At 55.6% G+C, this 26,994-nt stretch overlaps 4 protein-coding genes and 1 long non-coding RNA gene across 22 annotated transcripts in view; 3 read left to right on the plus strand and 2 right to left on the minus strand.

Annotated features, from left to right (window-relative positions):
- The window catches only part of XNDC1N (XRCC1 N-terminal domain containing 1, N-terminal like), a 38,615-nt gene extending 33,920 nt beyond the window's left edge, over window positions 1-4,695 (plus strand). The window contains exons 20-23 of the mRNA XM_070490827.1: window positions 427-554; window positions 678-756; window positions 3,128-3,257; window positions 4,185-4,695. Coding sequence (XP_070346928.1) covers window positions 427-554; window positions 678-756; window positions 3,128-3,257; window positions 4,185-4,576 — 729 coding nt within the window. The 3' untranslated portion in view covers window positions 4,577-4,695. The remainder of the gene's footprint in view (window positions 1-426; window positions 555-677; window positions 757-3,127; window positions 3,258-4,184) is intronic.
- Window positions 4,696-5,177: 482 nt separating this feature from the next.
- On the minus strand, window positions 5,178-10,123 carry ART5 (ADP-ribosyltransferase 5). Of its 15 annotated transcripts, XM_070490821.1 has the most exons (8): window positions 9,939-10,122; window positions 9,596-9,759; window positions 7,987-8,197; window positions 7,505-7,672; window positions 6,694-7,013; window positions 6,284-6,462; window positions 5,648-5,680; window positions 5,178-5,545 (listed from the first exon to the last, which is right to left on the minus strand). In XM_070490821.1, exons 3-8 carry the CDS (start codon window positions 8,044-8,046, stop codon window positions 5,439-5,441), a joined length of 867 nt encoding a protein of 288 aa, XP_070346922.1. In that variant the 5' UTR covers window positions 8,047-8,197; window positions 9,596-9,759; window positions 9,939-10,122; the 3' UTR covers window positions 5,178-5,438. The 15 variants fall into 15 exon arrangements, with proteins under 15 accessions (XP_070346922.1, XP_070346921.1, XP_070346920.1 ...); XM_070490820.1 differs by lacking the exon at window positions 6,284-6,462 and having other exon boundaries at window positions 5,178-5,542; window positions 6,488-7,013; window positions 9,939-10,123; XM_070490819.1 differs by lacking the exon at window positions 6,284-6,462 and having other exon boundaries at window positions 6,488-7,013.
- Window positions 9,118-9,765, plus strand: LOC139041137 (uncharacterized). Its single transcript, XR_011495832.1, has 2 exons — window positions 9,118-9,242; window positions 9,610-9,765. It is a non-coding gene; the product is annotated as an uncharacterized lncRNA (long non-coding RNA).
- Window positions 10,124-10,189: 66 nt separating the features above from the next.
- ART1 (ADP-ribosyltransferase 1) lies at window positions 10,190-20,345 on the plus strand. Of its 4 annotated transcripts, none has more exons than XM_044752869.2 (6): window positions 10,190-10,306; window positions 11,610-11,712; window positions 15,863-15,980; window positions 16,252-17,032; window positions 18,160-18,201; window positions 19,795-20,345. In XM_044752869.2, the coding sequence occupies exons 3-6, from the start codon at window positions 15,918-15,920 to the stop codon at window positions 19,887-19,889; spliced, it is 981 nt and encodes a 326-aa protein (XP_044608804.2). In that variant the 5' UTR covers window positions 10,190-10,306; window positions 11,610-11,712; window positions 15,863-15,917; the 3' UTR covers window positions 19,890-20,345. The 4 variants fall into 4 exon arrangements, with proteins under 4 accessions (XP_044608804.2, XP_044608807.2, XP_044608806.2 ...); XM_044752872.2 differs by having other exon boundaries at window positions 16,252-17,017; XM_044752871.2 differs by lacking the exon at window positions 11,610-11,712 and having other exon boundaries at window positions 10,195-10,306.
- Window positions 20,346-21,396: 1,051 nt separating this feature from the next.
- On the minus strand, window positions 21,397-25,791 carry CHRNA10 (cholinergic receptor nicotinic alpha 10 subunit). Its single transcript, XM_070491516.1, has 5 exons — window positions 25,703-25,791; window positions 24,617-24,833; window positions 24,027-24,181; window positions 22,734-23,266; window positions 21,397-22,006 (listed from the first exon to the last, which is right to left on the minus strand). The coding sequence occupies exons 1-5, from the start codon at window positions 25,789-25,791 to the stop codon at window positions 21,549-21,551; spliced, it is 1,452 nt and encodes a 483-aa protein (XP_070347617.1). The 3' UTR covers window positions 21,397-21,548.
- Between the last annotated feature and the right edge of the window lie 1,203 nt (window positions 25,792-26,994).

The raw sequence follows: 26,994 nt of genomic DNA on the forward strand, positions 1-26,994 counted from the left end.
GGGACAAGTTTTCCTGTCTAGGTCTCATTTTCCTCATCTGTAAAATGAGGGTCTTAGTTTCTCCAGACAGGTTTAGTGCTCTTTCCGCTTGAGGGTTGGGAGGAAGGGTGCGTTGTGGAAAAGTAGGTGGGAATATGAGAAGGGAGAGGAAAGGAGATAGATGGGCTAGGGTTTGTGGCTAGAGAAATGGCTGGGCAGGAATTGGATGTCAGAAGAATGAAAGATAATGGGGAGGAAGAGAGAAAGGGAGAGACAGGCAGGGGAACTGTGAGTGATGACGAGGATGGAGATGAGAATGGGGAGAAGAAAGTCCTTGGCACACTGGAGAAGAAGAGACGTGAGGATGGGGGAAACGAGGCAGATGGAGTGGGCAGGAGGGGTAGGTACCAGAGTGGCCTTGCAGAACCCATACCTCCTGGTCTTCAGGACGATGCTGATGTGGAGTGGAAGTTTGCTCGCTCCAAGCTCTACCTGTCCTACTTCCGAGAGGGCCTGACGCTGCCCGTGCCCTTCAACATCTTGCCCTCCCCCAAGGCCATCTTCTACCTCCTCAGGTGAGGACCTTGTAGCTCTCACCCCCCACCCCCAAGAGCCCAGCACTTCCACCCCAGCTCCTGCCCCCATTTCCCTAGACGCTGTCCTCCAACTAACCCCTTTCTGCCATCTAAATCTCGCAGGAGAACTTTCCAGTTCATCTGCTGTTACTGCTCTGACTGCAAAACCAAGAAGCAAGACTATCCCCCAATCCCCACCTTCGTGAGTATCTCGTCTGCTGGTTGTTGGTCTTCCTCACTTCGGGCCTTCAACTGTATTATCTGTACTGTCCGTTTGTCTGCACACCGCTGGCTTGTCTGTCTTTCCAGGTGCATTCTCCAGAAAGCCTGTTCCCAGTTCCTATTCTCTCCCACAACTTGCCTTTCCCTCTTCCTGGCTCTGGCCATTTCCTAAATTTCCAACCCTGTGTCATCTGGCTTAAAGAGAAGTCCATGCCACCCTCCTCCCAAGCCACCAACACCCTGTGAGCTCCAGACAAACCTTTTTGCCCTAAACTGGGCCAAGAGATGGTTGAACGTTTTTCAAAAAAACATGGTAAGAAGGCAAGGGAAGAATGCCCTACCAACGGGGATATTAGAAGGCTGACAGAGGCCCCAGAGAGAAGCCAGGCCTCCAAGGGGCTAATATATCTCTCGCTCTCTGCTCCCTAACCCAGCTGGCTTCCTAATTCAGACCAGCATTACTGCCAGGGCTCTAGGGGGTCCTATCTGTTCCCCTTAAAATGTGTTTCCTGAGGATCTCTCTAAGCCAGGGCCCCAGGTCAGCTCTACGGGGCCACAGGCCAACTCGGGGGCTCTGAGCTCCCTGGGTCTCCAGGTGAGGAGGGCCTTCCCTTATCTGGCTGGTCAATGGTTTGTTCAACAAACACTTACCAAAGCGTACCTACACTGGAAATAAAGAGATGCATAGTCCCTCTGGGTGCTGACGGTCTAGAGGAACAGAAGGAAACAGACGGTAATTGAACACGATGATGAACTTATGATAGAGAGAAACCCAGGGGGGCTATTGGAGCACAGAGGAGAGGCCCAGTCCAGCCTCAGGAATCAGGGAGCTTCCCAGAGACCTTGAGGGCAGAACAGAATCCTGGAGGACAGAGAGGTTGATGGGCAGATACAGTGGAGAAGAGAGTTCTAAGCACAGGAAACTGCATGTGCCAAAGAAAATATGACACAAGAAACTGAATGCCAAAGGTTCCCAGTTCCCCGTTCCCGCCGCATCCCAGCTCCAGGCTGTCCTGCACGGACACCTCCTTTACCCTCTGGATCTCTGGCTCCAAATTCTGGAATTGTCACCCTGTCCCCCTGGCAACTTCCTGGCCCTGTTCAGGCTGCCTGATGCTTATTTGCAGACCACATGTCAGGGCTGCTTCCACCATAGGGTAAAACAGCTTCTTCACCTGAGGTCATATTCAATTCCCTGGGCCTGTGCCCAGTCCTGGATGGGCACAGTCACTGTGTCCTGCCAGATCCCACCATAACAGCCAGCTGGGGGTCTCCCCAGTCCTCCATTGCACCTCCCATTCAGGTCCCACCTTTCTTCCAGCTGCCCCCACCTCACTAGCCTGTTCTTTGGTGATCCAATCAGGTGTCCCTCCCATCCTCAGGAAATGGCCCCTCAAAGTTCTTATTCCTTATTTTATGCAAGAAACCTGCTTTATATACTCTGTAGTTGGAAAGGGCCGTCATTCTCTCTCTTACCTCTGCCTGCCCCATCTCTGTCAATCCCATCTCTTTTTATAAAATTTAATAAAACGCTTTGCTATTTCACATTATAAAAGTAAATATGCTAACTATAAAATATTTAGAGAGAAGATACAACTAGTTAAATAAAAATAATTGTTCCCTCAGTGTTTGGAGAGCTCCTACTCTGTGCTGGGGCAGTACCAACCTGGGAAGTGGGCATTATTACATCTCCATTGTGAATTTGGACGTATTCAGCCTGAAGAAGTTGAGGAACTTGCCTGAGGCTCGCAGCTGCAAAGTGGCTGAGCTGGGACTCGAGCCTGCGAGCCTGCGTCTTCTGAGCCCAGCCCTTTGCCTACTACCCCTCTGCTCTCTCCAGTCGCTGTCCATATGCCCTACTTGCCCTCCTGGTACTGTCCTGAGGCCTAAAACTGGACTCAGACCAACCATTCTAATTCGCATGATGATTTCCAACTGCATATGGATATGCATGAGCAGGTCCGTGCAGATGCCTCCCCACAGCCCCTAGTCTCCCCCTCTGCAGAATTTGAAGGGACTAACTCAACTCAAGAAAACCAAGGTTGGGTTGGTGGCAGGAGAGAGAGCTCCACCCTGCCCTCTCAGCATCTCTGTCTCTGCCCACTCCTCCCTCCACCTCCCAACCTTCACCCCACCTCCCACCCTGGTTTTCTTGCACTCCGCCATTCCCTAACTCTGGCCTCCATCATTCTACCTTCCAGGGCAGCTCCAGGGTCTAGATGTGTGGCCTTCAAGGACAGAAAAGACTGCACAGACTTGGCCTCCATCCTTACCTGACTCGGGAGGGAACAGTGATTAGAGAAAGGCTGGTGGTGGAGAATCTCTCTTACCCTCTTGTCTTCCCATCACAGGCCAATCCTGGGGCAGGGGCAGGGCCTGGGGAGGGAGAGCGTGGATCGTACCGCCTTCGTGTCATCAAGGCCCTGGTACAGCGCTACATAGACACTGCCCGGCGGGAGTTCGAGGAGACCCGCCGGAAAGGTTAGTGGTTCACCTCTGAGCCTTCCCTGTTCCTGTTCTTGCTCAGCTCTGATAAATGCACCACACCCAGACTCACACCCTCATCCAGGCTGCAGTGATGTGTGGCCCATCCTGCCCTGCCCTTGGGCACTATAACCTGCAGTGTGGCCCCTTGCACTCAATTACCCTCTGACTCATGCAGATGTTTATTCCACTCATTTCATTTACTTCTTCATTCCTGCCTTCATTCATGTGTTCATTTATTCTCTCATTCACTCCCTTACCTGTTCACTCATTCACTTAATTCATTATTCATTCATTCACTTATTGACTCATTCAACCAACACTCATTGCTTTTTCCCCTTGTTCCCGGCCCTGTCATGGAGGGAGTGGGGACTGTGGTGAGCAGGGACACATAGGAAGCCTTCAGTCTGGTGAGGAAGAGAAACCCCTGGGCAGAAAGTGCCCAGCTGAGAGAGACACAAATTGCAGTGGGAGCCAAAGGAGAGCAAGAGCCTATCGTTTTGAGAGGCTCATGGGAAGGTAGAGGATAGAGTACCAGAGGTTGGAGAGACAGCAGGTAGAATTTGGGCCCAGAGGATGTGTAGGAGCTGGACTGGTGTGTACAGGAAGAGGGCTGACAGGAGCGGATGTACAAATCTCTACCCATTCAAACTTCCCATCCCCAAGACTCCTGATCCCTTCTCTGGCCCACGAGATTTCCCTTGTTTGCATCTTTTAAACTCCCAACCACCCCACCCCCGCTCCGATTCATCTGCCCTGGACCCTGCTGCCCACCTGACCCCCACCCCTAAGCCAGTCTCTCACTTCCTCCAGTTCTCCTCCCTTAGGAACGCCAGGCATGATGTCCCCTGGGGTTCTGTTGAGGGTACAAGTACAGGGCAGGCTCGTCTTCTGAGAGGCCTCCCCTCCAATGCTCCCCGCCAGACCTGGGCAACAGACTGACAGAGCTGACCAAGACTGTATCACGGCTGCAAAGTGAGGTGGCGGGTGTGCGGCGGACTCTGGCAGAGGGAGGGACTCCACGGCCTCCCGCAGGAGCCAGCATCCTCAGTCGCTACATCACCCGAGTGCGCAACAGCTTCCAGAACCTGGGGCCCCCCATCCCCGAGACCCCAGAGCTGACAGTGCCAGGGACTATGGAGGCCCACGGATCTTCAGAAACCGAGCTTCAAGATGCTGAAGGGGCCAGGACTCCAGCTTCTGGAGAGTCTGGCCCTTCTTCCCCAACTCACGTGCTGGTGCATAGGGAGCAGGAATCAGAGGGAGCTGGGGACCTGCCCCAGGAGGAAGATGTGGGAACCAAGGGGGAGGCCTGATACAGTGGGAGGGTCCCTTCTGTTGCTGAGTAGGGCTGCCTAGATGGGTGGGGGGGGGGGCACTTAGTAGGAGCTTATGCTGCTTTCTTTGCCTCAGTAAAGTTTCTGGATGTCAGATGCCTCCAGAGTGTGTGAAAGGCTCTGTCTCCTCATGTTTTGAGATCCCTTCTCTCTCAGAAGTGGACCGTTGGGGGAGCAGGATAGAGATGGCTTGCTCTGGGGTCCCAGGTATCTTGGGCTTAGCAGCCTACTTTGAGTTCCCACAAATCTTTAGTGGAAAGAGTTCTGGACTGGGAGGCAGGGGCCTGGTTCAATACTAACTCTTTGACCTTGAGCTAGTTGCTTCCTTCCTTGGCTTTGCATTCATCTTCTGACAAATGGGCCAAGGAATCCATCTGTCCTCTTCCTGCCTTCCGTGTTGTTTTGAGGAACCACTGGCTGTTAAAGCTTCCGGGTTTGCAAGTTATAGTAGTGACAGAGGACTGCACAGGGGACATGTCTAGGAGTGATCAAGCCATTCTTTTTAGTTCCTCAGTCCTTGAGTCCTGCAGTGCCAGAGCAAGGCAGATGGTCCAGTCTCACAGAAAAACCAATCATGACATTTCATGTCACCACACTGCAACACTGTTTAATCAAGTAGCCATCACAGTACTACCCTTGCTTGTCCTAGGGGGTCCCCACCACATAGGGGGCCTCCCTCCACCCTGCCATGGCCTCAGATCCCCCCCACTTCCTGATTGGGGAGATGGCTGCTAGGGCTGGGTCCGAAACCGTGTCTTTGCTTCTCGAGGCTGTTCGAAACCCCCTTCTTCAGATGAAGGTCGCCAGTTCCCAGGACTCCTGAGCGGCAGGCATTGGACTTTCAGGGCCCAGCTCCTGAGAGCAGGAACCCCCCAGGGGCCAAGAGCAGGGTCTTCCAGGGAAGCAGAGAGAAGTTCCCATTGGAGGATGAGTCTGGCTGCCCCCCTGCTGGAGAGAGAAGAAAAGGAAGTGAAGGGTGAGCAGGGCAGGGGCCGGGAGGGGTGGCAGGGAGCGGAGGCAGCCAAGGGAGGGGGCAGGAGGGTGACTCACTTGGTACAGACACACAGCCCCGCTTCTTCTCCCCTGCAATAGACAGCATGGTGAGGCCTCCATGGAGACAGACCCTCACATCACACTTTCCCTGGCACAGGCCATTCCCCTTCTCAATCCATCTTTCCCTTCTTCTAAATGCAAACTTCTGACTTCCCTTCCTCCTCCTTCCCCCAGGAAATCTTCCAGATTGCCTATCCATCCCTGCCCCCACCCTAGCCCCAGTCCCTCCTCCATCCTATCCCGGCCTCAGCACTTGGGAATAGCACATCTGTATCCTGTCAACCCCATTAGGCCCTGGGCCTCCTGGGATCTGAAGCGGCACTCCTGTCACCTTCCTCTGCTTGGTGACCTCCTTAGCCAGGTTCCTTTCATCTATTAGGCTGGATAGCAGTTGGAACCTTTCAAGAACATTTACAGAATCATCTGAAAATAATCACAGATCTGGAAACACTTATAGGACCTTCTAAGAGCCGGAAGAACCTGAGACACAGAGAACAATAGCTCCAGCTGACTTCTAGCCCTCAACTTCCCCATTAACCAAGTGGATCTCCTGAAGGCCCTGGGGATTGTGTAGGGATGTCCTGGCTCATTTCACCCAACCAGCCAGTCCTGCTTCCCTCATGCACAGCTCACCACCCAGATAGGCGCAGTTAAAGTGGCTGCAGGTCTGATTATAGCTCTGGAGAGTCACTAGGCTCTGAGCTCCATCCTGGGAGAACCTGGTGACCAAGAAGACTTCATAGGGGGGGATCAGCACCTCACGCTCCTTGGGGAAGACAGACAGGGCATGGATAGGGGCCCCGAAGCAAGTCCTTAGAGAGAAGAAGGTGGCATTACCAAATCTTCGGGCCACCGCCTCATCCAGGGAGCTGGAGGAAAACTGGCCCAAGCGGATAGAGTCCCCCAGCCTCTTGGGTTCAAAGCGAAGGGTGCCCATGCCTCGGAACGCCACCTCCCCAGATCCTCTGTGGCACCCCCCACCGTCCCGCAGCAGCTGCAGGGCCCGGGTCAGGTAGAAATGCAGAGCCTTGAAAGGGAAGTGCCTCATGTAGGACTCCCGGGAGCCACCGCCTGTCCGCACGGCCTGGTTCAGCTCCCAGTACAGAGTGTTAGATGAGTTGGTGTAGACCATGACAGCGATTCCATGCTGGGCTTTGAAGCCAGGGGGCAGGGCGAGCCCTCGACGCCTGTGCTCCCAGGCCTCCTGGGCTGCCTCCCAGGACTCCCGCAGCAAGGCGTGGCGGGCCATCTCCTCCTTTAGCAGAAAGGCTGCCTTCTCCTCCATCTCCTCCGCGCAGCCCACATAGGCATCATCAAAGGTGTCTGGAGCCAGGCCCAGGGGCAGGATGGGAACAGCCTGAGCCTATGGAGGTAAGGAAGAGAGGAGCCACACAGGAAAGGCAAAAATTTCAGAGCACTGGACAGGGGTCCTGGTAGCAGATCAGTTTAGAAACACAGAATCTCTCTTCTGTGCCCAAATATCTGGTGTACACAATTTGGCAATTAAGTTCAAGGGCTTAAATAACACAGTACTGGAGTCAGACAGACATGGGTTCAAATCCCGACTTCACCACCTACAAGCTGTGGGATCTTGGGCAAGTCTCTTATCTCTTCTGGGCTTCAGGTTCTCCAGCTACAAAGTGAGGACACTTCCAACCTCACAGGGTTACTGTGAGGATGGCATCTAGATCCTCACTTCTGTACAAACTAAAAGGGGTCATTTTGTCATTTGCGAGGTTCCTGCACTCTGTGGAAAGCGGGGCTAGATGACTTGCCAGCTCTGTTCTGGCTCTAAGCCTCAGTATGCAGGTGCTATACCAACATGCAGCCAATGCCGGATGACCTGATGCCTACCCCATCTTCACACTCTTTCCCTCTCACGCAGGTGCTCAGCCACCACACCAAGTCATTGTCAGCTGTGAGACTCCTGAGTCCTCTCCTGGATAGAGGCCAAACCTGGGGTGGGAGTGGGGAGGAGCCCTGGTCTTGGCGGGGCTGCAGGAGGGTTTGCCTGGGCCGGGCCTGTGGTGGGAGGTGGGAAGTGGGGAGGAGAAAGGTGAGGGGAGTCGCTCAGGAGCGACGATGTGAAGGAAGGAAGACACCAGGAGGACAGGTGGGTGGAGGTGGGCGTTCTGGGAGAGGGAATGGGAATCTGCCCCACCCCACCGCAACCCGCGCAAGGATGGAGGTTCCTGAGAGGAAGAGGTTTAAGAGGACTGGGATCCTAGAGAAAAGTCCCTGGGAGAGATTTTTGAGGAGTCACTCCGCCAGTCCACCTCCTCAGGGTCTGCCCTCGTACTGTTCCCTTTGTGGCAGGGGATGATTCCCCCAGTTACCTGCCAGAGGGTGTGCAGACTGAGGCCGCCGAGAGCGATCAGCAGAGCTGCCAGCATCATTCCTAGGGGAGACTCAGGAGGGCGAGGTGCAGATGAGGGTGGGACCAGCGGTGGTGAGTCTTGACCAGAGCTGGCCGCCTTCTGCGGTGGAGGGGGTCCCTGGTCCAGGACCCCGGGTCCAGGCGGGGCGTGGGCGGGGCCAAGGGCGCGCCTAAGGGGGTGGGCGGGGCTTGGAGTTGATGGTCTACCGGCAGGAGCGCATCCCCAGGTCTCCGCTCCCCAGACTCCCAGACGCCCCCAGGCTCCGCGTCTTCTGCCCGGGGACTTTCTTGCAACGGTCAAGGTGGAGCCGTAATTTGGCTCAGCTTGGAGAGGGGAGGGGGCGGGGGCCGGGGACCCACCAGGAGGTAGCGGAGGCGGAGAGCGGGAAGGAGCGAGGAGGCGCGGGGCTCCAGTCTGGGCGGGCGCTGCGATGTCCCCGGAGTCCCAGATAAACAAAGTCCGCGGCTAACTATAGCCCCCGCGGCGGCAACCCGACACCTCTCTTCCCAACAACGGACACTGAGGTGGGGGCGGGAGCGGCGGGGGAAGGGGTGAGGGGCGTGACCCCCTTCCCGAGGACGGCGAGCTCTTTCTCCCGGACCCTCTTTGACTCCGAGCCAGACCAGGGTTAGGGAAGCGGGCTTGTAAACTCGGCCTCTCCCTCAGGTGGGCCCGACCCGAGGTGCCCGGCCCCCAGACCACTTGGCCTGGGAGCCCCCCGAGGGTCCCGCCGCCGAGAGGTCACAGCTTCTGCTCTCGCTGATTTGCATGCAATTTGCATATGGCCCACGCATTGGGTCCGGCATCTGAGCCGCCCCCGCCCCCCTCCCTTCTCTTTGCGCCCCTTCCCTTCAGTAGGGTCCGACCACTCGCAGACTCTCTGTTTCGGATCCTTAGGGTCCAGCCCCATCCCCTCCCCAGACCCTCTCTCCCTGGACCTCTCAGAATCAGGTGACCCATGTTTGTAAACACTAGCCTTTCCCCTCCCGCCTGTGGGCTTGTCTATAAATAACCTGGCTCTGAGTTTTGGATGCCCAATCAGAAGTAACGGGAGAAGGGGCCAGCTGAGGAGTCAGTCAGCAGCTCTGGGAAGATCTTTCTGACAGCCTGAGCCTCTGGGGTGGGAGGGTGACGTCCCCAGAGCGGCCGGAGGAGTTGGGGATTCTGAATGTCAAGATTTAAGAGATGCTGCCGGGCAGAGGTGGGCGTGGGAGGTGAGACTTACCCCAGGCTCCATCCTGGTCTGGCTCATTCATTTACCCCATCCCTCTTCCCCAGTCCCCCAGACTGCCAGCCAAATAAAGAATTTCCTTCAACTAGAATCCTGCTTTCTCTAAAAAGCCTTCCTGAAGACCAAAAAGGAAGACAAACTGTGTCCGGGCTGGGGGGTGGGGCCGGGGTCGGGGAGAGTGACATCCCAGAAAACCAGAGTGCTTGCCAGGCAAACAGCTTCCAGACGAGTTCTTTCACCCCCTTCCCCCGAGGTCTCCCAGATAGAAAATCAGGAGTCACTCTACTGTTCACCATTATTGTGAAAAACAGCATCTTGCCGACATCGCCTGCTTGCCTTGCTCCCTGAAGGGACCTGAGCGTTTGCGGTTGCTGGAACTGGATACCATCTGGGACAGCTGGGTCTCCTGGGACAGTCCCAGGACCAGGTCTACTGGGATCATGGCTTTGTCCTCTCTGCCACCATGTGGCTTTGGAGAATTGCTTCTTCCATCCCAACACCTGGAACCTCAAGAAAAGCCCCAAGAGACAGAGTCAAATCTAGTCATTGAACAGAGGTCCCGAGCGAGGCAGAAAGTTCTCCAGGATCACCCGCCAACTCAGTGCTGGAGCTGGGGCCCTGACCCAGTCCCCTTAACCTGGGAATCTCTCCTTCCCCTTGGGTGAGTCCACGTGCTTACGTGAAAGGAACAAAATGTAAAGACGTGCTCTCTGAGGTTGGGGGTGCTGAGCACAGCACCACATCCAGGGGGAGGCAGTGGTTCCAGCCTGGACCCTCGATGCCTTGGCCCACCTTCTCTCTGGCTCCAGGGATCCCCTTTTTCACGGGAAGAGCCCTGGCTCAGGGCGGATCGGGCAGAGGCTAGTGTTCCTGAACCTTGAGGAGACATCCAGAAATAGACAGGGGAGTGTCACATTTCTGACAGCTGTGTGGGGGAGGTTCAAGCGGTGGGGGATGGATGGTATAAAGGAGAAACCTGCCCTCCCCCTCCCCCTGGGCCCATCGCGGGAGACCAACACCAGCTTCCCCGCCGTGGAGAAGGCCTAGGTAAGGGGCACACCACCTCCTCCCAGGCACCACAGGGAAAGAGGATTTTTTTAGGGGAAATTTGGGGTATTAATGGTAGAGTTTTAGGAGTCATTAGGAAAAGTGTCAGGGAACATTTTCTTAGTCTGTTCTGGCTGCCATAACAAAATCCCACAGACTGGGCAACTTATAATCGACAAACTCTTATTTCCCACATCACTGGATGTTGGAAGTACAAGGTCAGGGTGCTAGCATGGTCGGGTGAGGGCCCCCTTCCTGGATCGTAGCCAGCACCTTCTCACTGTGTCCTCATACGGTGGCAGGGGCTAGGGAGCTCTCTGGGGTCTCTTTTATAAGAACACTAATCCCATTCAGGAGGGCTCCACCCTCATGAACTAATCATTTCCCAAAGGCCCCACCTTCTAATACCACCACACTGGGAGTTAGGATTTCAACATACGAGTTTGGGAGGGGACACAAACATTCAGACCATACCACCTTTGACAGAGAGGTTTGGGGTACCTAGGGGCTTTGGGGCCATTGGGAAATTTGGGGATCCCTGGGGAGAGATTTGAGTCACATCCCCAAAAGGGAATGTTCAGAGGGGCCTGGATGAGGGGCACCTGACAAGAGAAGTGCCCTGAGTGGGACAAGAGGAGGGACAGAAGGGCAGCCGGGATATGAAAAGGGGTTGCCCAGTGCCCCTACTTCCTCGACTCCCACGCCCTCCCCGTCACTCTGGCCCTCACCCCATTTCGCCCAACACTGGTCACCAAAGTCATCAGTCCACCTGCTCTCAGGGGTCTACATTATTAGCTGCACCCAGAAACCTCTTAGACTCAGCAAACATTCCCAGAGGCCTCACCTGTGCCTGGCTGTGGGCTGAGCTCTGGGGACATAGAACGGGTCATAGCTTGTCCCTCCCCTCAAGGAACTCACAGGCCAGGAGGGGAGCCACACACTTAAGGGCAACACAGTATGATTAGGACAGTGACAGAGGAAAGCACAGGGTGATAGAGGAGCCCAGAGGAGTCAGAGGGCTTCCTGGAGGAGGCAACCCCTGAGCGAAGCCTTGAAGAGGGGGTACAGGAGAAGGGCATCCCCAGCAGATGCAGTGTGCAGAGCCACAGGGAGAGAGACAGGGGACCCTCGCCTGGCACTGTGCTCTGTACTGTAGAAGCAAAGCAGGGGCGGTGGGGCACGAGGCAGAGGAGGTCGTGGAGGGCCAGGTCACAGAGGGCCGCAAACGCCAGCATGAGGAGGTTGGACTCTGTCCCGAGGTGTCAAGTGAATGTTTGTTTTGTCTTTTTACTTTTTCTTCTAGGTGTGTTCTCATCTCTTCCCTCATAATTTTCATCTCTGTATTTTCACTCTGTATTTTGAGATATTTCGTCCAGTCAGCTTTGGCACGGAGGGTTTTTAAGCAGGTGAGGAACTTGACTAGCTGTGCTTTAGAAACGCTGCTCCCAGGCCCCGGGGGAGGGCCGCTCAGCAGGGTGACAGTGGAGGCAGGGAGGCCAGCGAGGAGGCACGGCACACCTGAGCCACGTCAGGGAGGGGGGCATGGGGAAAGGGGGCAGCATCTAGGATGGACCCGTATTGTGCCCAGCATTCATTGTCAGCTAACTTAATGTCTGATGAAGATCAAACGAAGGGATCCCCAAGTGGCTATCCTGGGTGACCGGGTGCACAATGGGGATAGCATATGAGAGGAGACTCCTCAGATAGCAGGTTAACAGGCCCCCCTCTGAGCCAGATCAAGTCTGAGGGGAATTTATCACAGGGCTATCAGGGTATCTCACAGGACCCAAGGGTCAGAAGTGAGAAGCCTCTAGAAACCTAAGGAGACATCTCACTCTGCCTGCGCTTTGGTTTCACGCAGCCTCTCTTCACTTCTCAGTCCTCCCTTTCTACTTTCCCTGGGGATCTCTCTCTTCCTTGACTCAATACACCTCTGCCTCTCAAATATCTCTTCTTACTATCCATTCTGCTACCTCGTGGACATCTGGAAAGTCCACCTGTGTCAAACTGAACTCACCTTTTCCCCTCCAAACCTGATCATTCATGCAATACATTTTTTTTGTTTTGAGGAAGATTAGCCCTGAGCTAACTATTGCCAATCCTCCTCTTTTTGCTGAGGAAGACTGGCCCCGAGCTAACGTCCGTGCCCATCTCCCTCTACTTTATACGTGGGACGCCTACCACAGCATGGCCTGCCAAGCGGTGCCATGTCCGCACCTGGGATCGGAACCAGCAAACGCCGCGCCACGGAGAAGCGGAATGTGTGAACTTAACCGCTGCTCCACAGGGCTGGCCCCCGAAATACATTTTTTATGGAGCATCTACTACATCCTGGGATGAGCAAGAAGAGCTTTTAACATCTTCTCCCGCTCTGTGTTTCCAGCCTAGGACATGGAAACCTGGGTGTCATCCTTGATTTTCCCTTCTCTGTCATCCCCTATATCCCACCAGACAGCAAGCCCAGTAAATTCTACCCAGTAACTCTGAGTCCATCCTCACTGCCATTGCCTTAGTCAGACCACATGATCTAATGTCCTCAGTCTGACTTCATCGTCCTCCTTGCCCATCCCCAGCCTCTGATCTATCTCTTTTACTGCCTTGTCTCTCAGGGCAAAGAGGGCGACAGAAACAGGGCAGTGGGGAGGCAGTAGGAGATCCAGTTGGCCTACTGAGTTTTTGCTGCATAACCACTTACTGTGTGCCACAGAATCTCAGCGGCATGGGAGCATTTCTTCTTGTGCTGGTGGGTCTCCAGGTTGACCGTCGGTTGGCTAACCTAAAGCGGGCTTGGCTGGGCAGCTGTGCTCAGGCTGCTGGGCTGCCTCAGCTGGCCTCCTCCTTGTTGCCGGCTGGGCTCAGGTCTGTCCTCACGTGCTCATTCTGGGGTCCAGGCTGAAGGAAGAGTCTGGGCCACATTCTGATGGTTTGTGCCCATAAGAGAAAATCCTCTCTCTTGGCTTGGGTTCCCCCCAAAGCAGACCCAGACACAAGGACTTGGGTATAATTAGCATTCCCTCTTGGAATTGGGGAGCTGTGTCTCATGCTACACACCCCCCTGTGACGTCATTTTCAATTCTATGTCCACTGCACCTCCTCTGGTCAGCTCGTCATTGAGACCCCACTCCTGGCACAGATCTCATTTGGGCTCTTTCGGTTCCTTTGGTCGCACACATCACATGCTGCTTGAATTACCCACTCTAACTCCATCCCCACCTCGAAGGAGCTTACAGAAGCAGGGATGTGGGTTTTGTTGCTGTTGTCGCTGCTCATAATTTTATCCTCAGTGCCTGACACATTACAGATGCTCAAGAATTTTTTGTTGAATAAACGAGTAAGCAGGGTTTGAGGGAGAGAAGAGAATGAGTTCAGTTTGGGACACGTTGAGTTTGAGAAAAACTGCCGCTAACCCCATTAGCCAGAGAAGCTCATGCTTCAATTTAAATTATATATTGGCAATCACAGGCTCTTAGATTTGGAGACTCATAAAATTATAGACACAGAGAGTCCTAGTATCTTAAAGTCATTGAACTATCAAAACTTAGCCCCACCAAGAGTCGGAGAGGATTATGGAGCAGGAATGCTTAACCTGAGTGAGACTGAGGACAGAGGCATATCCACCAGAAATTTACGTAATGTTTGTGTGAAGGGGCCTGTATCTGTTTCTCAGGAGAGGTTTCAGCTTTCATCAGATTTGCAAAGACAGAGAACCACTGACTGCATTGCCATTTGTGTCAAAGGAGAAAAAGAGAAACACCTGTGCACTTGCTCGTATGTGCACAGCGTACCCCTGGGAGGACACGCAGGGAGAGGGCGCGTTGGTTGGCTCTGGGGAGAGGAGGTCAGGGCTGGGATCAGGGAGGGAGAAACGTTTCACCATCTGCCTTGTGGACTGCTGACATTTTAACGATGAAAATGCATTACCTTTTAGAAAATTGAAACTTTAAAATATTAAAAATTAAAGTTATGATTGATCCTGTTGGTGAGCAGAGATGTAAATTAAAAAGTAGATAGCATTTGTGCTCACCAGTTAAACGAAAGTTAAAGAGAGATCAACAATATGCCGCGTCGGCAAAGACCTGGGCGCTTGGAGGGAGGGCGCACCAGTACCCTGGGGATGGCAACTTGGCAGTACCTACAAAACAAACAATATTCACATCCTTTAAATAGCATCTTACTTCTCAGTATCCTCCCAATAAAAATATGCAGTCAAGTAGACAAGGATTTATACACATGGATGTTCACTGCAATATTATGTGTAATATAAAAATTAGGAAAAAACCTAAGTGTCCATCAATAAGGAAATCATTAAATAAATTATTGTTTAACTATACGACGAAATTCCACGCTGCCATTATAATGGACAAGCTAGATGTATACGTATGATGTGGAAGGAGGCCCATGATACATTGTTTCCTGGAAAAAAGTTACAGAATATGTATGTGTAAACATGTTCCCTTTTTCTTTTTGAAAAAAAAATCACAATAAAAAACAAAACCAGGCTGTATACAGAACACTATGTGTGTATGTCTATTTAAATGTTATATTATCTGCGTGTGCATAGGAAAAGGCCCCCAAGGGTGCCGTTACCATCCCCCGCCCCCCCCCCCCCAGGCCTGGGTGGGAGGCAGATGGGGGATGTGGACGGAGAGAAAGCAGAAAGGGGACTTGGCCTTTGTGATTCACTCACACTTTTTTTTTCCACAACAAGCATGGGATACTTTGTAATAAAATAAACAGGGAAACAAAGCGGCAGCAGCCCTGACTTAGAAACTCTCCGTTCCAATCCTGATCCCAAGCTGGGACGCCTTCTTCTTGGTGCTACTTGGGGCCCTCAGTGCACCCACCCATGGGTGCAAGAGGCTTGTGGTTCCCTCCCACTTCCCTCCCGGAAGCAGAGACCCTCTGTCCTCCCCCTTCCAAGGTCGCTCTTCCCTCCCAGCTGGGGGTCTCTGTCCCTGCCCTGGGAGCAGTTGAGGGCTCGAGGAAGAGGGTTCAGTTTGCAGCAGGACTGCAGGGAGGGGGGGGAACCTGTGGATCCCCAAGCCCTGCTCTAAGTCTGTCCCTGGAGTCCTGCTGTAGCCCAACCGGCTGACCACTCCTGGATCTGCCCTGTTCCCGCCGCACGTCCCCTGTAAGCTGAGGCCCAGATCTCTCATTCAAGCTCCTTCAGGATTGGCCCCAATCTTTCCACTCTGCCCACACTGCAAGCTCCACGACACCAGACAAAATGTCTTCCACTCTACACCCTAAGAGTTCCTACCTCCTTTGATCTTCTCATTCTGGCTGCTGCAAACTCCTTTCCCACCCCAAACTCTGATCTTTCTCTCCCAGTCTCCACTGATTGAAGCCTTATTCTCCTATTCATCCTGCAAGACCCTGTTAATATGTCACCTCCTCCAGGAAGTCTTCCATGTTCCTTCCAGCAAGAAGGGTCCCCTCTCTCTCTCTCCTGAGCCTTCATTTCTATGTGACTGTGTGCCAAGCACTGGGAGTGGTACAGATTAGGTGTCAACTAATGTTTATTAAACTGCACAGATTAACATTCCCATTTTCCAGATGAGGAAACTGAGACCCAAAGAGAGACAGTAACTTGCCCAGGGTCACCTCCAACATGCAGACTCCTGTGATGCTGTCTCTGCTGCTTGTGTCCATGGGCCTCATGGAGGCGCTCCAGGTATGGTCATCCTCCACTGTCCCCATGCCTCAGTGTTGGCTTCTTCCGAACTCTACCGGATGCTTCCTTTGGGGCTCGCTCAGCCCGAGAGGACAGCCCCAAACTCTGGTCTCCAGGAGTTGACAGGTGGTAGTTCCCAATCTCCTTCCCCTCCAGGTGCATTTGGGGCCCTTAGTGTCTTTCTCAGCTCAGTGGAGGGGGAAGTGGGATGACAGGGCTCCCATTCTCCTGGGACCCATTCTCTTGGTCCTTGCTGCTCCCTCTCCCTCAGGCCCAGAGCCACCGCATCACACGACGAGACCTCTTCTCTAAAGAAACTCCCTTGGACATGGCCCCAGCCTCCTTTGACGACCAGTACGTTGGCTGTGCGGCAGCCATGATGGCTGCCCTCCCGGATCTCAACTACACGGAGTTCCAGGCCAACAAAGTGTACGCTGACGGCTGGTCGCTGGCAAGCAGCCAATGGCGGGAACGCCAGGCCTGGGGGCCAGAGTGGGGCCTCAGCCCTACCCGTCTGCCCCCGCCGCCCCCCGGCTTCCGCGATGAGCACGGGGTGGCCCTCCTGGCCTACACAGCCAACAGCCCCTTGCACAAGGAGTTCAACGCTGCCGTGCGCGAGGCGGGCCGCACCCGGGCCCACTACCTCCACCACTTCTCCTTCAAGACGCTCCATTTCCTGCTGACGGAGGCCCTGCAGCTGCTGAGCAGGCGCCAGCGTTTGCCCCGGTGCCACCAGGTGTTCCGCGGGGTACACGGGCTGCGCTTCCAGCCAGCAGGGCCCGGGGCCACCGTCAGGCTGGGGGGCTTTGCCTCTGCATCCCTGCAGAACGTTGCAGCCCAGCAGTTTGGTGAGGACACCTTCTTTGGCATCTGGACCTGCCTTGGGGCCCCCATCAAGGGCTACTCCTTCTTCCCTGGGGAGGAGGAGGTGCTGATCCCCCCCTTCGAGACCTTCCAGGTGATCAATGCCAGCAGACCGGCCCAGGGCCCCGCCCGCATCTACCTCCGGGCCCTGGGCAAGCGCAGCACGTACAACTGTGAGTACATCAAAGGTGAGCAGGACACGCGGCTCAGCCCCCATGCAGAAGGTGGGCTTCCCCGTCCTGTTTTCAGGGGATACAGACAGAAATATTAAAAACAACCAGTGAGGAGGACCCAGTCCTGCGCTCCAGCCCCTCCACCCTTCCATCCAGGGGGAGACATAACCTTCTGAGGTTGTGCGCTTCTTATCCCCGGAGGTATCTTTGCCAGAGCGGGCTACCTGCCTGCTGGGAGGCTGAAGAGGGTTTCCTGACCAAGGCGGGGAGTCTTTGGCCATTTGAGGGCCAAACAGACCTGGTCAGGCTTTTCTCTCAGCTGGGAGCTGAAAGGGAATTCATTGCTAGCCATATTACCTACACCTGGACCACTGTTGCCAGAAATAAGTACGAGCCTCAACCTTAGCTTCCAAGAGGAGCATGTTTATTCCACTTAACAGAAACCCTGTGCTGTCATGTGCTCTAGGCGGGCCTGGGGGTGGAGGCGGTGAGACAGCAGTTGGGTGCTGGGCCCCTAAGTTCCAGTCCAGGCTGTGGCAGGTCTCGGATACTCTTCAGGTCCATCCCCCCGACGACTGGCCAGAGGAGGAATCATGCAGATGGGCCCAGGTTCTTAATCTCTGAGGGGCGGTGGGCTGCTGTCCTGGCTGAGCGATGCCCAGGGGCTTGTGAGGCCCGGTTTTCACAGTTCGAGGGAGACTGTTGGCTGGAACTGTGGACCACGTCTAAAATAGGAGAAGGTCCATTGTGGCTCCAGTTCCCACCTTGGACAACATCACGAGCGTACATGAGTTGACAGAAGATGAGGAGGATGTGCACGGAACATCAACTCGCCCGTCCTTGGCTGGGATAGACAAGGGAGAGGGGAAGGTGTGTGAGGCAGGGAGGCGAAGCTACAGGCCACGGGAGCAGGGGGGTACCCAGAATGGGCCCTGGCTTTGAGGGTGGGCTTCCTTCTGGCCCCACTGCTCACGGGTCAAGTCAAACCCAGGCACAGGAGGCCCCACCATAAGGAAGCAGAGTTAGGGGAAAATGCACCAGCTTTTCCTAGAGCAAGTCAGGGATGGAGCACAGGGCTCTGGGGTCCCTTCCTGTCCCAAGAGAAATTGAGCCTTTGATTCTTTACCATTTCTTCCCCACAGACAAACAGTGCAAGTCTGGGCCCTGCCGTCTGGATAACTCAGGTAAGGGCTGCGGGCATCCGTGGGGCTCAGCTCGGGGATGAGCAGGCTGCCCTGGGGTTGCGGCCCTCACCTGGATGTCCCTCTTATAAGGAAAACAATCCCCTTTTAATAAAACAAAAAAAAGTAAACCCTCTTAAGCAGACACCTGTAGGGGTTGCTAACCTCTCCCAGAGGATGTATATCTGAGTATGGGGGGTGGTGGTTGGGTGAGCTGACACACCTGTCCCCCAGTCTGGGCTGCCCCTCCCTCACAGGAGGCGGCTGATCCGACCCCAGAGAGAGCCGGGGTGCACTGAGGTGACAAGGGAAGGGCCGTTTCCACAGAGTCCTCCCCGGGGCCTTCTCCTCCTGCAGCTGCAGGACCCACTGTCTCTGTTGCTGCCCTCAGGGCTCCTTCAGACCCCCTTCCAAGGTCGAGGCCAGGGCTTGGATGCCGGAGACCTGGGCTCTCCTCCAGGCTCTGCCTAATTCTCCCTGTGGCAAACCATTTCCTTTCTGAGTCTTGGTTTCCCTGACTGTATAAGAAGCCTGTTGGCCTAGATGAGACCAGGTCTCTTTCTGCTGTGACTCTTCTCTCCCCTTGAACACCTGCTGTGCGAGGGCCCACCTAGGTCACTACTTCTCTAGCTGGGAACAGGCTTTCCCAGGAGAACCTACTGGAACAGGCCATTCCCAGGGAAGAAACTGCAGCCAGCCCTCCCCCGTGGGCTCTGTGCACAGTGGGCAGGAAGCAGCCCCAGCCTCCACTTTGTTCCCACGGTTCTCCGTGACATAGAGAACTCAGAGTTCCAGGCACACAATGCCATGGATCCTCACAACCCAACAGTGTATGTACCGGCAACACCCCTGTTCTACAGATGGCAGAACTGAGGCACAGACAAGTGAAGTGACCAGCCCTACACACACAGCTAGTGGTGGGGGGAGGAGGGGTGGGCGGTGTAGCAGACAGCCTGGCCCTAGAGCCAAACTCTGAACCACCACACCAGGCTGGCCCCCACCTCTCCCCAGACACCACCTCATTTTATCCTGACTGCACAGTTATCTATTGGAAGGGGGCGGAACAGGCAGTATTCCCTCACTATATAGTAAATGGAGGCCAGAAACAGAAGTGACTTGCCCAAGGTGACAGAGTGAGTTAGTGGCAGAGTCAGGGCCAGAAGCCAGGTCTCCTGCCTCCAACCCAGCGTCTCTGAGTTCTGATCATGTCATATCAAGCACTGGAAAAGTCCGGGAATTCCCCCTCTGGTCCACCAGCACCTCTCCTTCCAGGCTTCGGGCAGAGGAGCAAAGACCAGCATCACTAGACGCACTCAGATCTCTGCCCCACGCTTCATCCCACCCTGCAGTGCCTCATTCATGTCAAGAGGAGGCAGGGGGATAGACCTAATGACCTGGGAAGGGGACTTGGGGCTCTCCTCGGTCTCTTCATCTCTGTCGACATTCCCCTTGGAAGTCTCGCTTTTCATCCCTGTCTCCTGTCACATTTTGTCCATCAGTCTTTCCAGCTCAGGCTGCTCGTTTCTCTTCATCTTGTTTCTTTGTGTGCAGCACGTTGGCCCTAAATCTCTCTCTCTGCCTCTGTTTTCCCTGCAGCCATGGGTCAGGGCCCCCCTTCTGCATTCTGGTCACTTCTGCTGCTGCTCTGGTTCCTTGTGGTGGGGGCCTTTCCAGAGAGCACAGGCCTCTGACCCCTCAGACACTGGACAGCCCTGCCACCGCCTCTGCCCGATGTGAGGATGTCGGCCACGTGTGCGCTTTAAGTGTAGCCAAGATCCATGGTAACTCCATCTGCAGGTGACTCTGGGACCTTCTCTGGCAGCTGCCAGGCCTGCTGGTGGAGGAGGAGGAGAATTTGGGACTGAGCCTTTCCCAGGGCTGTAGGAGTGAGATGCTGAATAGAGGTGGGGGGACTCCAGGACAGGCAACAACTCACTTGGAGACAGAAGATTAAACTAGTTTGGGGGGGCGGGTAATTGGGGAGGAAAGCACTTGGCTGTGGTATTTGCTGGTGTTACTCAAATGCCTCTCATGTGCACCTGGAAGGCTCCTATTCGCCCCTCCAGGAAGCCTTCTCTGATCTCTCCCGCCCTGCTGGGCTGGAGCCCTGCCTCTGTGCTCCCACCAGTCCCAGGGGCTTCTCTATACCACGTGTCTGCGTCTGTCTCCCACGTCAGACTGTGAGCTTCCTGAGGGCAGGGACTGGGCCTGAGGCACAGAGGTGGTGTTGGGAAACATGTAAAAGTCAGAAAGGAACAGGGGCTGGCCCAGTGGTGTAGTGGGTAAGTTCTGTGTACTCCACTTGAGTGGCCTGGGTTTGTGGGTTCAGATCCTGGGCATGGACCTACACCACTCATCAGCCATGCTGTGGTGGTTACCCACATACAAAATAGAGGAAGACTGGTACAGATGTTAGCTTAGGGCTAATCTTCAACCAAAAAAACCCAAACAAACAAAACAACAAAAAATGACCAAGAAAAAAAAAAAAGGAACAAATACTTCATGGATGGCTGTCCCTGCATTTCCCCTACTGTGGACACTTTTGAGCTCTCCGAATGTCAGTGGGTGGGAATGGGGGGGTGGGGGGGACTGCATCTAACCCCACAGAACACAGAACAGCAGAGAGAGCAGAGTGCTTCAGGTCCTCTGCCAAGGTCTCAGTCAAATCTAGTCATTTTCTTCAGCAAAGATGTAATTTCTGCTCTGATCCATGAGTCCTAAGTTCCTGTCTCTAGAGAGACAAACCTGGATCCCCAACTTCCACCACCACGGGCCCCAAGGGAAAGTCAGGACATCAAGTAGGTGATAGGCACACACTTACTTTATTATGAGTTGGGGTTCTGGGGCCAAATCCCGGTGTGGCCTCCTGCCCTGGAACTAGACCATGAGTCCTGAATTCCCAGTCCCCTCCCCGAGCCCCCAGGCAGGGACAGGCAACACCAAGTGCCTGTAACAGCAGCAAAAGAGGAAAGAAGAGCAGACAGGAAACGCGGCAGTTCTGTTTCTCACATAACCTGCACTTTCCCACTGAAACCTCTAACGCTCAGCATCCAAGTACAGTTCTGTGCCTCCAGGACTGAGCTTGGATCTTGACCCTTCTTCGAGGTCCTCCTCTTTAGGAATTAGGGGAGTAGCAAGTTCTGGATTTCCCTCAGAGGTTAGGGTATGTGGACAACAGGTGCTCCCTCATGGTTTGTGAACTCAGCACTGATCCTGAAGAGAGGATCCCAGAAGTGTCCCAGACTCTTAGGTGCATGGGGAGAGACTGGGTGGCCCATCTGAGGGCCAATAACCCCCTGGCCTTCCCGTCCCTGTCTGGAGGTACCGGGGCTGCAGCAGACCCCTGAGACTCACAGGGCCTGCACCAGCACCAGGAGGCTCATGACCAGGGCCATGGAGAAGAAGATGCCCAGGAAGAAGCGGTCCATCACACGGGCCAGGCGCTTCCAGTCCTCATGGCGGCGCTGGGCAGCCCGGTGGCTACGGAAGGTGTTGGCAATGGTGGCTACATGGTGCAGCAGGGCTTCCTGATGGCACAGACACTGCGGCTCGCGGCAAGGGCTTGCTGGGAGGCCAGCCCCTCCCTCAGGAGGCTGGGGGCTGGGAGGTGACTCTGGTGGCCTAGACTGCCCACAGGGCTCCCCTCGTTCTCGCACACACAGGCCCCGTGCCAGGCGTCCCAGCAGGAGAGCCCGAGCCCAGGCTGGCACTGGGTGGGCACTGGGACCACAGTAATGCAGATTCATGATGAGGATGGTGAGTGCTGTGGAGAAGGTGACCATGGTCATAGTGGCCATGTAGTACTTCCCTGCAAGAGAGAGACTGAGCTGGGGCCCCAAACAAGAACTTAGGGGGCCTGAGCTTCCCAGCGGCCTTGGCACACACAGGAACAAGCTCACCCACCACGAAGCTCTCAGCACCCTCCAAGCCCAACAGATGGAAGCAGGAGGGAGGTAGGGGTCAAGGTCTCCTCATCCCGAATTCCTACAAGTGGGTTCTCAGAAGCTACCTGCTCCCTAATGGCTCCGCTCGCTGCTGGAGACTGCATTCACCCACAGGCCAGGAAAGTCACACTCTCAAGTAGGATGGGCAAGACCTGGGGCAAGCTACTGACCCTTCTGTCCAAGTGGGATCACAATGGAACCTACCTCCTAGGTTTGCGGTGATGCCTCCCTGAGTTAATAAACATGAAGCGCTTAGGAGAGTGCCTGGCACACAGAGAGGACCCAATACGTCCTGCCTGATAGCAGACACTGGGGACTGCGGCCTTCCTCCCTCAAGCCCTGCAGGAAAGCCCTACTCCTTCCGCCCCTGCTGGTCAGGGGAGGGGTGTGCTCCCTGGAAGGGACCGACTCCTTGCCCCTCAATCTCAGAGCGAGGAACGCTCCCAAGATGCGCCGCCCTCACGCGCTCAGGCGGGAACCATCGGCCGGCCGGCGCGGGCCGGCGGGGCCGGGCTCGGGGAGGGGAGGGGCCGGGCTCTCCCCCGCCCCCCGCCAGCGCGTCCCGGGAGCGCCTCGCCCTCGGCGGCTCACCGATGAGCGGCACGCTCTCGGCCGGCGGCATGCTCTCGGCCAGGAGCAGCTGGAAGACGGTGAGCGCCAGCAGCACGGTGACGCCGAGCGACACCTTCTCGCCCGAGTCGGCGGGCAGGTGGAAGGCGAGCGGCGCCAGCAGCGAGATGAGCACGCAGGGCAGCAGCAGGTTGCACACGTAGGCGGCGGCGCGGCGGCGCAGCAGCAGCGTGAAGGTCACGTCGGGGTAGGGCTCGGAGCAGCAGCCGTAGGTGAGCACGCGCCGCCGCGCCGGCATGCCCAGCACGCGCCACTCCACGTTCTCCACGAAGTCGGCCAGGCTGGCGCCGGCGCCGCGCGGGCGAACGTCCAGCTGGTGGCCGCCGTGCGTCCACGAACCGAACGTCAGGCCGCAGCGCTGCGCGTCGAACGGGAAGGCCGACACGTCCACGCGGCACGAGCTGCGCGTGATGGCCGGCGCGTCCCAGCGCACGGCGCCGTCGTGCCTCAGGACCACGTTTGTGCTGGCGGAGGCCGGCGGCTGCGCGTCCGCCCTGCGGGCAGACGGGGTAGAGGGGTCTCCTTGAGGCGGCGGGCCCAGCAGCAGCCCTGGGGCCACGGGGGCCACGGCCGGTCCCCCGGAGGGGTTCTGCGACTTCAGGGGGTCCGGGGCACAGAGGCAGGAGTGAGCACAGAGAGGGCCCTCTGTGCTTTTGGAGGCCTAGAGGGGGCGGCGCCTGAAAGGCCCAGAAAGGACACAGATCTCGCCCAGGGCAGCGTAAAAAGTCCTCTGCAAAAGTTGGCACTAGTTGGCCCACTGACTTGCATTGGGTGTCTTCTGCAAAGCTCAGAGAGGGGCCCCGGGGGAAAATATAGAGAGCCATATGTTGTCTGGGAAACTGGCTTAGGCGGCATAAAGGAATGCTTCGGAGGGCTAGGCCCGGGAGGAGATCCCTAGGCAGGCCCTTGGAAGCCCTGAGAGACTCAGAGCCGGCCAGGAAGGGTACCGTGTGCCATCAAGAGGCACTTGTGTCCCAGAACCCTTTCTGCGAGAGGTACAGAACTGGCCCTTGACCGCACCGTGGATTCCCAGCAGACATTCAGCCTGGGTTGGCTTGGGACAGCTTAAAGTAGGGGTACCAGGGAGGGGCTGTGAGCCTCTGGCAGCTTAGACCGCCCTGGGGGAAAGCTTCCAGGGCAGCACAGCAACCAGGTTAGATGCGGGAATGGGGGATCAGTGCATATCTAGAGCCAAGGGAACTCTAGAGACAGGACTGGCCGGGAGGGGAGGGGAGGGTCCCAGGCAGGCAGTACTTGTTATAGAGTACGATGTCTGGTCTCCACACGAGACTGCTGGGGATGCGGATGGCATCCAGGCCACCATAGGCATCCGGGTCCCATCGTAGGTAGGCATCTGTCCACTCCTGTCGGATCCACAGGTACAGGGTCAGCACCTGGTTCCGCTCGTCCTGGTGGGGGGCAGGAGTGGGCACAGATGTGGACACATGTATATGCACACCCTCCCGCATCTGTGCACGCTCACCTACAGAGCTCTGGTCAGTACTGAAACCCAACTTGTTCACAGAGTTCAGTTCTCACAGGCTTGACCTTGCTGTGTGACCTTGGCAGGTTCTTCTCCTCTCTGGGCCTCAGTTTCCTCTGCAGTTACATGGGTGATCATCCCTGCTAGGCAGGGATTCAAGTGTGCAAAGTGTCAGGCACACTGTGGGCACCCAGCAGTTAGGGTCCAACAGCTAGTAGCTGTTATTATTGTCGTTAATACTAACATTTACAAAAAAGAGTTGTTTGGAGAATAATCCCAGCCTCTCACCCCCGCGGCCCCCACCCCATTCCTGGTCACTGTTAAGGGCACACTCCACAGTTGTGCAACCACCACAACGCACCATGTCGATGATCTGGGACAGCGTCACCTCCAGGGTCACGTTCAGAGCCTGGTCTGTGTCTGCCACAGGTCTCAGGGCACTTGTGTAGTTGGCGAAGAGGTCGCGGAACAGCTTGTGAGCTAGCCTGCCCTCAGCTCCTGAGCACTCTGGGGGACAGTAGGAAGGGTTGTCCACCTGTGACCCTAATTCAGGGGCTTCTGCCCACACCTGCACAGGACTGGGGCTTCACTCTCTCAGAGCTGTCTGACCGATCCTCCTGATAGCTGCCCTCTGTCCCTCTAGCTGCAGTTCTGGTTCCTCCCTGGCCTGCCTCCAGAGATGGAGGTGAAGGGTGTGGAGTGAATTGGTACCATCTTCTGGAGCAAGGCTGACAGGTTTCCTCCCCACCTTTCCCTTCCCGAGGACCTGGATGCTACCTGTCTTGCCACAAATGCCAGAGCGGCCCAGATAGGCCACAAGAGCCCGCCTCTCACCCAGGCATTCTGAACCCATTGCTCTGCCCCCTCCAGTCTCTCAAACCTGTCTCCACTTCACCAAGGTGGAGCAGCTTTGATTTCTTCAAAGCTTCTGACAGTATGGGCCATTCCTTTCTTCTGAAAACACTCTCTTCCCTAGGCTTTTGTGACACACCACATTGTCACTTAATTGGTGCTCCCCAGAATCTTGTCCTCGGCCCTCTTCTTTTTCTTCAGCCTAGATTTTTCTCCTGAGCTCCAGAGCCATATATATAATCCACTCCTCAATGTCCATAGACGCCCGAAACTCTGTAAATCCAAAATATAAACTAATATCCTCCCACCATGCTCTGAAACCCGCTCCTTGTTCTGTTCCCCACCTCTGCAAACGGCACCCCCCAGGGACCTCAGCCAGAAATCTGGCTTCTCCTGCCCCGCCCCTGCGATCCAACCAGTGCCCAAACCCTGCCCATCTCTTAATGTTCAATCACCCCTCCAGCTCAGGCCTCATCCTCCCTGACGTGGACCACAACAGCAGCAGCCTCCTCTCTGCTCATCCCTGCCTCAGGCTCAGCCTCTCACCATCCTCCACCCTTCTGAGAGATCAGGCTTTTAAACACACAAATCTGACCAGGCCAGTAGCTGCTTAAAATCACTCGATGGCTCCCCATTGCCTGCTGGATAAAGCCCAAACTCAGTTTGGCATTCAAGGCCCTTCATGATCGGACCCTCCTGGCTCTTCCAGCCCTATCTCTGGGAGCTCCCCCCTCACTGCTTCCACCCCACCTGGGCAAGTCTCCTATCACCCTCTTCAACACCCCTCAGATAGAGAGCTTGTTCCCAGCACAGATGTGAAGAGAGAAATGAAGAGAGAGCATGTGGAGAGGGGGTTGCGGGGGACCCTCCACCCCCCGCCAGGAACAGGCCCAAAGCCTGCGAGGCCAGGCCTGGTTTACTGAGCTTCCTACCTGGAAGGAATGGAAGCAGAAACAGAAGTCCCAGCCTGGAGACTGAGAAGCTGAGGCTGAGGCGCGGGCTCTGGGGCCCCATGGCCCTGCCACAATAAGAGGTGAGGCAAGTCTCTGGGTGTGAACCTCCTGGCCCGACTGAGGGCAACATCAAGCTCTGCTCGCAAGGATGGTGTGGACAATACCTGAAAGTCAGAAGTAAGGCTAAGAATTCTGCTGGATCCAACTACCCTCTGGGGAGCTCTTGTGACTCTTCCAGTTTTCTGACCTCCTATTGGTACTTGCCCATGGAATTTAGGATTTGGTCCTTGGCATCTGCTGTTACCCCGTCTCTGCTGGTCCTTGCCTCTTCCGGCCTCTGCCTCTGCCCTTTTCTCTGCCCCCCACCTCTCTTCACCTCTCACTCAGCCTCTCCATCTCTGGTCCTTCTGTCTCTTCCTCTGAACTCTTTTTGGTTTCTCCTTGCTTCCCTGACCCTGATCTTCCTCTTCCCGCTCTCTCTTTCTTTCTCCTCTTCTATTTTAGCCCCCTGGCTTCCTCCCTCCGTTCCCCATACCCGGGCTCTGGATGAGCCTCGTGCGTTCTCGGCAGGACAGGGGCAGGGACTGCATCAGCCCTGAGCCCTCTGAGGCACAGGACAGCAGGTCCCTCCCCTTTGCCCTTCTCATTAGCCTAATTACAAAGTTGGGACACCTATGCCCAAGGGAACAGTGCAACTGAAACTGACACCTCAGGCCACTGGGACCTGAATTATTTAAATTCTGTAAGGCAGCACCCAGACTCAGCTCAGGCCCAGGCTAGGGGTTGGAGGGTGCAGAGATGCTGGAGTCAGGATCTGCAGGAGACTGGGGCTGAAGGGTGTGAGGGACCAGGGCCTCTGGCTGGTAACTGTCCTCCCAGCTCTGTCACCATTGCTGAATTCTGGCGGCTCCCTTTAGACCTTCAGCTCTGTCCC

The sequence above is a fragment of the Equus asinus genome, chromosome 20 (genome assembly GCF_041296235.1).
Source record: "Equus asinus isolate D_3611 breed Donkey chromosome 20, EquAss-T2T_v2, whole genome shotgun sequence".
Lineage (NCBI taxonomy): Eukaryota > Metazoa > Chordata > Mammalia > Perissodactyla > Equidae > Equus > Equus asinus.